The 12,378-nt window shown below is 37.5% G+C and overlaps 1 protein-coding gene across 2 annotated transcripts in view; it reads right to left on the bottom strand.

Moving 5' to 3' along the window:
- The window catches only part of LOC149796264 (leucine--tRNA ligase, cytoplasmic-like), a 119,920-nt gene that overhangs the window by 74,312 nt on the left and 33,230 nt on the right, over positions 1–12,378 (bottom strand). For both annotated transcript variants that reach the window (XM_089960901.1, XM_089960902.1), the window contains exons 11-12: positions 6,226–6,313; positions 5,104–5,180 (exon numbers count right to left, since the gene is read on the bottom strand). In XM_089960901.1, coding sequence (XP_089817027.1) covers positions 5,104–5,180; positions 6,226–6,313 — 165 coding nt within the window. The remainder of the gene's footprint in view (positions 1–5,103; positions 5,181–6,225; positions 6,314–12,378) is intronic.

Below are 12,378 nucleotides of genomic sequence, written 5' to 3'. Positions count from 1 at the left end.
CCATATCTTGAGAATGTAAAATTATGTTTCTCTAATAATCACATTAACATTAGGACAAACTCCACCAACTCCTGCATCCAGCAATTCCATCTTTCATATCACTATAACACATCTAAGGGGAATAAACTCTTACTCATTACCTTTCCTGATATATGGCTACACATCAAATGGATGTATACCAGACTAACCTTCAATTTTACGGTCAAATGCACTTCCTAATGACATTAATGTTGGGATAAAGGCAATAGGAAATCATTTTACCATGTTAAGAACAAACTGGTCACCTAAAATAATGAGAGCACATCTGAAAATCACATAATCTGTGATGATGACAATACCTAAGTAACAGAAAAGAGCAAGTTTTCCATACCACATGAAGACTTCTCAGTGAATCCAGCAAAAGCACTGAAATTGCATTTACAGTTGTACAGATGTCAAACTGCTATGGTGGGTCTTCTAGCTCGTGAAATTCTCTCCACCAGATTCAATTCTTGTCTCTATGAAGAGTGATAACAGAGAGAAAAAAGCTTAAGAAGGTTGATTATGCATGCCAGTAGCTGGCTTCTTTTACAGCGTGTTTCAAAATGATACGGTCAAACAAAAGAGATTACTTGAATCTTATCAGCTAAATCTTTACAAAGTGTATTTGATCTTTTGAGATCATAAAGTATGCTGAGCATGGTACCCACAAAGCTAGGGCTTGGACCATCTTATTCCACAAAACCAGGGCTTGTACCTTCTTATGCCACAAAACCAGGGCTTGTACCTTCTTATGCCACAAAACCAGGGCTTGAACCTTCTTATGCCACAAAACCAGGGCTTGTACCATCTTATGTCACAAAGCTAGGGCTTGAACCTTCTTATGTCACAAAGCTAGGGCTTGAACCTTCTTATGCCACAAAACCAGGGCTTGTACCATCTTATGTCACAAAGCTAGGACTTGAACCTTCTTATGCCACAAAGCTAGGGCTTGTACTTTCTTATGCCACAAAACCAGGGCTTGTACCATCTTATGCCACAAAGCTAGGGCTTGGACCATCTTATGCCACAAAGCTAGGGCTTGTATGTTCTTGCCATGATGCCCCCAAGATGCACAAATCCAAAAGATTGCTGGATGGACAGAGTCAGAAAGGACAACGAGTGATAGGTCTGGGTCCCATACTGCCAGCAAGTCAGAAATAACATTGAGTGATAGGTGTGGTTCCCATACTGCCAGCAAGTCAGAAAGGACATTGAGTGTCATCTGGCCCCTTACTGCCAGCAAGTTGGCATTCAGCAGGAAGACTGAGCCTGCCAGAAATGCTTGATCTGGACCTTTATAAGTCCCAAACCAAAACAACAGCAAGGAAGTCCCAAACCAGAACAACAGGAAGGAAGTCCCATACCAGAACAACAGCAAGAAAGTCCCAAACCAGAACACCTAGGTTAAGTGATTTGGTACCCTGTTTGAAAAGGTAGGCCACCACAAACAAGTTCTCTCACACATTTACCTATGGGTTTAATTTCTAGGTTTATGTGATGAGGTAACTCCTCTGACCTCCAGTTACAATTGACCATGACTGCAGGTGAACTAGCATCTGTGATCATGAATTCCAGTTGGGATTTTTCCAGACAAATTTCTGCAGTGAGCCATTGGTTTTTTTTGTACGGCTATATGCAACAGGCACATAAAAATGTGGCAGACATGGATAGAGTCAAACTGAGCAATACGAGGAGTTGCACAAACTCCATTGCTAAAATCCAAATCTGTCAAAAAATAGATTATTTCTGCCCTTCACCAGTGAATTTGTCATGTTTTGTTGGAGGACAACATTGAGGTATACCTGTTGCACTGCAGACATGTTCAAACAGAAGAAAGTGATGAATCATTTGATGGTTTCCATGAATGCCCATTGACTGATGTTGATGTTGTTGTTGTTCTAGGGTTTAACGCCATTTTTCAGCACAAGATGGGCTATACATGGCGGCCAGTATAACTGGTCGAGGAAGAACCCTGGAAAATCCAGGGAAGAACCACCGACCCACGAGAAGCTACTGGCAGGCTTTCCCACGTACCCACGCTAGCCGAGCCTTGGACTCGAACCCACGCAGACAGAGGTGAGATGGTAGTGATTCGGAACAGTGAGCGCTTTAGACCACTCGGCCACTCGGGGCCCCGACTGATGTTGAGACCAAATGGGAGTGACTGCCCATCAACGGTTGTTGAGTCCAAACTGGAGTGACTGCCCACTGACTGATGTTGAGACTAAATGGGAGTGACTGCCCATGGCCTGATGCTGAGACCAAACGGGAGTGACTGCCCATGGACCACAGTTGAGACAAAATGGGTGTGACTGCCCATGGACTGATGTTGAGACCTACTGGGAGTGCACAAAATAGGCATATTGTTTCTTGGAACCTGCAAGGAATTTGCATGAAGCCGGGTGAACAAGGATATGAAAATAAGCACTGGTTGGGTCTCAACTGCCCACAAAATTCTCCCTTTTTATGAAACGACTGACTGAACATGTCATCTCTATTTTGAACCCTGATATGGATATGTACTTTTTTGAGTGGACAGAGACCTATAGCTGGCATAAGTTTCCAACTGGCTTTGTTCACAAGAAAGGGCATGGAGAAAATCTCTAGAGAGTTTGGTTTGAGAATTCTCTCCGCCGCCAACTTGTTGAGTAATGATCAGATATCCACTTGCAAAATTCTAGCCTTTAAAGGATTAGATAGCATGTACATTATGAAAGGAAAGTACGTAAAGGGAGGGTGCTAGATAAAAGAAGCTTAAGTCTCTCTGAAAAAACTTGCCCATTTGTTTTGCAGAAGATGGTCAAACCAAGACTACCTAAAATGAAGGAGTCTGGTGCCAACTGGTAGGACATCTGTGTAATTGCTGTATGGAAATTTACTGATAGTTGTTGGGAGGTTTGGAAATCTAGAAACTTTGCTTCCAATCCAATTTATTGAGATGCCTCTGCAACTGTAGGGCTTATTGCTGCCTGAAATTTTACTGAGGTTGAAACTTTTGCTGTTGTGCAGTGGTTGGCCTCTTATATTTTAGTTGCCAATCATCTCTATCTCTCTATTGCAGCTAAGACTCATTTAGCCTTAACACAAGTACAGATGGCACGATGGAAAGGCAGTACTTGTGCTGCTTCTGCACATCCTCTATTCTACTAACAAAGAATAACGGTATACCGAAGGGTGTCAAGGAGACTGACAAGGAATGATGTGGCATCAGTGCAGACAGAGCTATGTGTCTTGTAATAGATTTAAAGTAGCCATCTTTGCATTAGCTATTACATGGTATGCAGCATTGCTGATAAACTTCACAATGCATGACTGGTAATTCCAATTCATGGTCACTTCCAGATTCTTGGCAAGTCAAAAATTTGCTAGTGATGCCACAGCTAGCATGGAGGCAGTTGCAAGCATGTTTTGCACAAGCCTTGAGATGGCATGGAAACAGTCCAATCCATCTTATAAAACACTGGGGTCGTCATGTTGACCACCATTATTTTTTTTATCTAAGGTAGAAAGCTCTGTGTAAAACCTTACCATACATGCCAACCCAACCAGAAGACTAAGCGTAAATATTGCTATTTTAAGTGGCCAAAAAGCATAATTTAGGCGTGACAAGAGTAATCTCTATATTACAAGCATGAATAACAGCACATATGAATATAAGATACATTTTTACTACTAACCAGGTTCTGTAGTTCCTCAAAATTCTTGTCACAAAGGGCTATATCCATATAGATTACAACCATAATACAAAATATACTGAATATTTATTTATATTCAGCACTCGGGTGCTCACATTGCTGTATTACATTACTTTCATATACTTTTTTTAAAGTATGTAAAGCAGTGTTGATTTGTCAATTTTTTCTCATCTGACACGTTTTGAAGTTTGAAAAGATCCATCTGCTCTAACATTTTCCATCATATGATATGCACAACTCACACCGACAAGTATTTGACTTAACATCTGGCACCATTTCCTTTAAAAGTACAGACTGCTTCACAACTTCCCAAGCTTATCAATAAAATGAATCTGAGGCAAAGTTCACATTTGAAGAAACCTGTCTGTTTTCTTGGAAATAGGTCATATACAGTTGCTATAAACAGTAAATAAGGAAAGTAATTTTATGCTATTCTCATTTAGAAGTCACCTTTTTAAGAATATTCTCAAATTTATATATTTAAAGAGATGATAATAAAATTGACAAAGACAACTTTTTAATTTCTTTTTTTTATCTGACTTTTTAATGTACCAAAAAGGCATAATCCATATACAACCTAGTGTAATGCATAATTTGGTGATAATAATTATGCCAAAAGCATAATGGTTGGCATGTATGCATTACCCAGTGCATCCAAAACCATGAAGCAAATTCATTCCACATTCTGTCAAGTGACAATATCTTGTGATAAAGATTTAATTCATTCTACATTCTGTCTGACCACACGGGACATCAAAATGGACATATATTTAGTACATGCCAAACAGCTCATATGTCGTCACTGGCCTTGAACCTTTCTGCACTTGGTACACTGTCACCATACTTTTAAGACAAAAATAAATAAAAAATGAAGAAACTAACAAGCCAAAATTACTGACCTGTACAAATAATACAAATTCCTTACTCAAACAAACAAAAAAACAACGTACAGGCTGAGTGCAGAAATAAAAATCAATAACAAAGACCAGTGATACAATGCTTGAGCACAACCTTGGAATAATGAGGTCCACAACAGTGAATAAATTCACAAATTATTATTCAAACCGAAAAAAAGAACGACTGAGGCATATAGTAAATACCTTACCTTCTCACTTAATGCCATACTGACTATGAAGATGGAAGGCTGAAAATCACAGATACTCTTGGATGCAGTATGACGAATATCACAGCAAGTGAAAACTAAAGTAATAAACATGGTCAGTACCCACCTAGAGTAGCTGAAGGGAGGTAATGAGTAAGAGTTTTTTTCCCTTATTTAATGTGTTGTATAGATGGGAATAATGGAATTTGTGTCTTCCAATGGTTGCTGGATGGTACCAATGGAGATGGAGAAATATGGTGACATTGAAGTTGTACAGCAATCTACCTCTTTTTTCTTTAGATCTCTGAGAGCAGCAAAATCATCTGGGGCATCTGATGGAACACTGGTTACTACACCAGTACCTGTTAGTGGAAAGGAATGACAATCAGTTAAAAAAAAAAAAGCAACCAGTTACCAAAGTAGTGAGGAATTTTAATTTTTTTTTAATGATTTAATGCTTCATATTGATGAAAAAACTGCACATCAACGGCAACACAGGTATGTCAGCCTCCAGACTACCTGGCACAGGTAAAAATAACCTTTCAGGTAGGAGTGTCAGGTGCTAATTTAATGTTGCATCACATTTATTTGGTTACCATAATAATCATATGGCTCCACAGTACATTGGATGCAAGGATACACACATTATCCACCTTACAATGTAATATTAATGTTAATTATATAATGTAGTAGGGTTCATATAGAATTCTGAATGATAAATTCAAAGACTTTTCCCAAACTTTCAAAGAACACAAACATAGATTTCCAAGTCCTATTTTCGCTAACATTTTGTATACAAGTTATGTTAAATGAGAAAACAATGAATGCAAAATATTACAATATTGTTTAATGATGAAATTTAAACTATAATTAATTTCCTAAAATTGTTTTATAATGATCTGGAAGATAGGTTAACATTCACTGTTATTTCAGAAATATGTAAATTCTGCATCAGTTTTAATACAAAATAAATTGTTCTCTTAACGGACATCAGAACTGTTTTATGCATTATTATAGTTGTTGTTTTAAAAAATGTTTGGTTTATTTCAATTTTCAAAGACTTTTAAAGACCTCAGGGTAATATGCTTGATTTTCCCAAACTTTCAAGGCCTTGAAAATGCTACCTCATTTTTTGCAAAACTGTCAAAGACTGTAATAACCCTGTGTAGGCATCATCTTTATTATTTTGCAATTCAGTATATTCAACAGATTCATGCAGAATAAAGCAACTTTCAAATTTCCTCATTGGCTGTATGTTTAATGCATGTGACTTCTAACAAGGAAAAACCTTTTCAAGTTTGTTCTTCTCACTTGTAACATTTCACTGCAAGTTTTTTTAAAACCACTGTCTGTCATTTAAAAACTTCAGTTAAAAAATATAATCATAATCTAGTAAGCCCATCTTACCTTTGTCTTCCTTGATGTTCAGCATAGGCAGTGTATAAATCTTGTCATAAGTCATCAGGGGGCCTGAAAGGGCCACTCCCATTATATCCTGCAGAGAAAGTTTTAGACAAGTTGATTTCTCACAAATGATATAAATAAATGCACTGAGAATACTACTGGTTTTGGATTGTGGCATAAACTCCCATCAAGATATTACTATTAGTATCTTTTATTACTGTAAAATGACGGCTTCAAACAATCTTTTCTACTTTTTTTAAAATCTTTTTTTTATAGGTCAATAGAGAAATATCAACATTTTAAATATTATTTTAGGACTCATTGCTGTGATTTCCTTATAAAAGCATTTTTAACTGCTGTTTTTATGTTACATCAGTGGAATATCTAAGGGAGATAAATGCCCTAAGGTCTACTATTTTACCTATTGTAATCCGAGTAGCCCCCATGACATGTCACATCTTACCTGAAAGGCAGCTGGATCATGACCTGGTTATGGTAAGGTAAATTTCCTTAACGTTTTAGACTGACGACCCGGGGACATGTGAAAATTAAGCATAGCATCCTCTACTTTACCCCTCGGATTAAATGATCTAATTTCTTGTTTGATAAAACTGTTCAAGTCTAGCTTACTTTTAAAATTACAGCATCCTCATTGCCACATTCTTAATTGATTGCTATATCCCTTTTCCCTATTTGTGAAAATTATATAAAATTTACTTACAAACACTTTTATCATGCATTTTACAGCAATGGAAGATTTCAACTCATAGTTTGTATCAGAAGCCTGGTAATCATGACAGTATCCTTGTCTCATTTTAGATAAGGTCAGGGTCATGTGTTAATTGGCTGTTAATAGGATTAATCATCATAGAAAACACCTTGAATGCCCCCAGGTGTCAGTATTGCCACAATCTCAGTAGAGTGCCATTAATTAACGATAATCTATTTATGACAAGGGGGACTCTGAGTGGCCACATGGTCTAAAGCGCTCACCGTTACGGATCACTGCAATCTCACCTGTCTTGGGCTCGACCAATGTGGGTACGTGAGAAAGCTTGCCAGTAGCTTCTTGTGGATCAGTGGTTCTTTCTGGGGTTTTCCCAGGTTCCTCCTCCACCCTTTATACTGGCCACCATGTGCCTATCTTGTGCTGAAAAATGGCGTTCAACCCCACAACAACAATTTGTGATGGTGTATCAGGGTGAGGGAAATAAAAAGATAAAAACAGATGTGCATAGCAAATATATATTGATGACTCTACCCATGTACATTGGATTCATACTCCGTAATTTGTTACTAATTATAGTAAGAGCATACTGTTTGTTATTATTATTATATCGACTGCAAGAACAAACTTAAAGACCTAATAATGTTTCCCACCTTAAATATTTTCAGCATGTTTTTTTTGTTTTCTAATTTCATTGTGTTTGTTTTTGTAATCATATCATTATACGTTTTTTATGTTATAGGTGTTGTCTAAGTTGTAAAGCGCTTAGAGCTTCTAAAGATTAGGCACAATACAAAGTCCTCATTATTATTATTATTAGTAGTAGTAGTAGTAATACAAACTACATGGAAAATGAATCCCATTCCTTAAGACATGATGGGATTAAAAATCCTGCAAGCTACAATTTTATACAAAGAATGTAACTTGCATGCTAAGGCAAATCTTGTTTAAGCAACTAAGAAACATTCAATTTGATTTCACATTAAGAAACCTCAAAGGGTGACCTTTAATATCAAGACAATAGTCTCAGATACATAATCAAGGTCAATCAAGTCTGCTTTATCAAGTAATAGTTTAATATACTTATTCAGCTTTATAAAGTAATAATTTTGTTATGGCAATTACATTTAAAATGGCTATAATAATTACAATGCCAGGCCTTCACTACTGATGTGGAATAGCAAGGCTTTCACTGCTGGTTTGCTGTAATACTGTTAAGGCAATAATGTGGAATAGCCATGCCTTCACTGTAGTGTGGTAATAATGCTAAGGTAACCATAAGAAAACCATATGAAATAGCCATGCCTTCACAGTTGTAATAATGTTAAGGCAATCATGTGGAATAGCCATGCCTTCACTGTAGTGTGTTGTAATAATGCTAAGGCAACCATAAGAAAACCATATGAAATAGCCATGCCTTCCCAGTTGTAATAATGCTAAGGCAACCATATGAAATAGCCATGCCTTCACTGTTGTAATACTGTTAAGAAAACCATATGAAAGAGCTAGGCTTTAACTGTAGGTCTCTGTGTTTAGAGTATTTTCAACAATTTGAGTCATATCGCTACGATGTCTGCAGTGTGGCAGTTGCAGTAATGTCTAGCACTGAGGCATCATGCCACAGAGATGTGGCACCCAAACACATTATCCTGACTCCAGGCTGACCAGTCCTAACACTCTTAATGATGAGTGCCAAGCGAGGCAGCAGTGATTACCATTTTTAAAAGTCTTTGGTGTGAATCAGCTGGGGTTTGAACTTGTGACCTCCCACATTTGAAGCAGATGTTCTGACCACTGGAGCAGTCCCTTCACTGTAGGTGTGTTGTAATATAGTTAGGCAAAAATCATATGGAATAGCAGATACGTATGTAACTGATATAGAATCCCACTTTGTTGCACGTTTTAACTCTTAAAGACTGGATGCATGTAGAAGAAGTCTTCTGGTTATTTCTAATGCAATCCAAGCATGTCAAAGTCAGTAGAATTTTTTATCGACAGCTGCACGGGGTCACGTTAACAGGCAAAGTAAGTAACCAAGTTGAAAAAAAAAATGTAAACGTCTCCTTTTTCTATTAGAAAATCAAAAATTAATTTGCCAATTACATTTTGTGCCCGCTCAACCCAACCAAGTAGTTATAGCACCAGGTGAAATGTATTGCATGTGGCATTAGGAGTGTTGAACAGTTCATATCAATTGTAGCATTAGGAGTGTTGAACAGTTCATATCAACTGTGGCATTAGGAGTGTTGAACAGTTCATATCAATTGTGGCATTAGGAGTGGTGAACAGTTCATATCAATTGTGGCATTAGGTGTGGTGAACAGTTCATATCAATTGTGGCATTAGGAGTGGTGAACAGTTCATATCAATTGTGGCATTAGGAGTGGTGAACAGTTCATATCAACTGTGGCATTAGGAGTGGTGAACAGTTCATATCAACTGTGGCATTAGGAGTGGTGAACAGTTCATATCAACTGTGGCATTAGGAGTGTTGAACAGTTCATATCAATTGTGGCATTAGGAGTGGTGAACAGTTCATATCAATTGTGGCATTAGGAGTGGTGAACAGTTCATATCAATTGTGGCATTAGGAGTGGTGAACAGTTCATATCAATTGTGGCATTAGGAGTGGTGAATAGTTCATATCAACTGTGGCATTAGGAGTGGTGAACAGTTCATATCAACTGTGGCATTAGGAGTGGTGAACAGTTCATATCAATTGTGGCATTAGGAGTGGTGAACAGTTCATATCAATTGTGGCATATCAACTGTGGCATTAGGAGTGGTGAACAGTTCATATCAATTGTGGCATTAGGAGTGGTGAACAGTTCATATCAATTGTGGCATTAGGAGTGGTGAACAGTTCATATCAATTGTGGCATTAGGAGTGGTGAACAGTTCATATCAATTGTGGCATTAGGAGTGGTGAACAGTTCATATCAATTGTGGCATTAGGAGTGGTGAACAGTTCATATCAACTGTGGCATTAGGAGTGGTGAACAGTTCATATCAATTGTGGCATTAGGAGTGGTGAACAGTTCATATCAATTGTAGCATTAGGAGTGGTGAACAGTTCATATCAATTGTGGTATTAGGAGTGGTGAACATATCAATTGTGGCATTAGGAGTGTTGAACAGTTCATATCAATTGTGCCAGCAAAACACACTCTGCACACACATGTTGTAATAGTTGACTGATCATTAACTCTCTTCCACATCAAGATATCACTGCTTGAATTTCACACATTACTATATAATGATGAAAACTTGCATTTCGAAACTAAACATTTACAATGTTATGCAAATTATAAAAAAATTTGAAGAAGAATACAATTTATGAAAGCGCTTTCAAAATGTATACGATTTTAGCTGCTGTTTTATATTATATTCTTCATGCATCACAGTGCCTTGGAAGTATATCTTCAACAAACTGTTTTCTTAATTCATTAAGTATGTAAATTAAGGACAACATACTATTTGTATAAAGCAAAATCTAAATATTATGTGATAAAAGATTTTGCCTAAAAATGAAAAAAAAAAGAAAAAAGAAACATGCAGGAAAATGCCATAATATGGAATATGAAAGGGCTGTAAGGTCAAGGTTGTTTTTGTATGTACTCATTTTTGTGAAAATAAAAAAATAAAAACAGCAAAGCAAATAACATCCAAGCAATACATGATGTTATTATTTGTATGTAGACAGATGTTAAAACCATACATTTCCAAACCTATCTTGGAATTGTTGTACAGAAGCTAGAACATGGGTGGTCATTTTAAGACAATTGTCATTTCTATATGTTGATGCACCTACATGGGATGCTTGGCCGATTCAGTTAATGCTTCAGAATACATCATTGAAATTACTAATGGGGATAAATAGTTAATCAACAGCCACTAGAAAAAGCAATTTCATTTTAAAACATTCAAAAATGTCAACAAAAAATGACAGTCCAAAAGATTCACATTTAATTAAAATCAACACCCTCTACATGCAGTGGTAAAGTTGAAGTTACTCATTGGTGGCCACTGGTTTCAATGATGAACATTATGGTGTGAAGACACATGTAAATGTGTTCTCATGTGCATGTTATAGGGGCTGTTTCAAAATAACTTAGAAATGTTTTGGACGGTCATTTTGTAGTAAAGTTTTATAAACTATCAAACATTTACTTTTAAGTGGCAGTGGGTTCATTACTTTTACCTATTTGTAATTACTGTAATCTAGGTATTCTTATCAATTAATTACAATGTTGAGTGTTCTTGTGAAGACGTATTGCCAAAATACACTGCATATATAGCTCTACAGCTCAACACACTTTCAAGCATGAATACAATGCATATATATATTACACATTCATATATTTAATGTGTTTATAATATGCATATCAGAAGAGGTAGTATCTCTGAAAAGGGAACTTAACATGCTCCTCAGATTAGTTCTCCTGCTCAGGTCCCAACCTGACATCAAGCTCTCGACAAGTGGGTCAAAGAAGCAGTGTGTGTGAAACAACAGCAATATACCAGAACACCACTTCGACAGTCAGGCTAAATCAGTGAGAGTAGCCAATGGGTCTTAAAGTCTTGGTAAGTTTGGGACATGCGAAGATAATTTCGGCAGACTGGGCAGATGAAGAAGACCTAATGGCTCTGCAAAAGATTTTGTGGAGAGTGCAGGGCATGACAAGGCACAAAGACATCATGGCCATACACTGCAGCCAATGAGGTCTCCAGCCATGATGTTTCATTGTACTCATCTTCATACTCATGCACAGTGGAGGCATGTGGCAGCATCCAGGGTGACTGGGCAGTTTCTTTAGGATAGCAATGCCCACCCTCACATGAGGGAGGAGGCTATAGAAGTGCCCTACAGCATCTGGCCAGCCAGATGAGGATACAATTTTTTCTGGAAGGGAATAGATGGATCTGAGAAAAGGCTGCACAGAGTGGGGTTTGCTATTGGAACTAGTTTGATGAAGGGCATCCACACCCTCCAAGCTGGTGTCAATGGGCACCTCATGAAGCTGCACTTCACTCTGAACAAGTCACATCATGTGACAATCATTAATGCATACACTCTAACCCTCTCTAGCCCAGAAGATGGAAAAGGTCAATTTTGTGAGGACTTAGATCACCTTATTAAGTCTACACCCACCAATGACAAACTGATTATTATGGGTGACTTAATTGCCATTGTTAGGAAAGCTAACAGAGACTGGAAGGGAGTTTACCAAGCTGACAATTACAAAACAACCTGGATGCATTCAAGGTCCAAACACACCTGATAGACTAAGTTACTGGCAGAGAGAGGGACCTGCAAGACATCAGAATCATGCATGTTATGCAAGATGGTGAGCATTGGACTGAGCACAGACTGGTCAGATCGATTCTTAACCTAAGCATTGCTCCCACTCAGCACAAGTATTCAAAGA

Source organism: Sinohyriopsis cumingii, chromosome 6 (genome assembly GCF_028554795.1).
Source record: "Sinohyriopsis cumingii isolate HCF-2022 chromosome 6, ASM2855479v2, whole genome shotgun sequence".
Taxonomy (NCBI): Eukaryota; Metazoa; Mollusca; class Bivalvia; order Unionida; family Unionidae; genus Sinohyriopsis; species Sinohyriopsis cumingii.
Note: the sequence above shows the minus strand (reverse complement) of the source record. Positions and strands in the feature narration are given on the sequence as shown.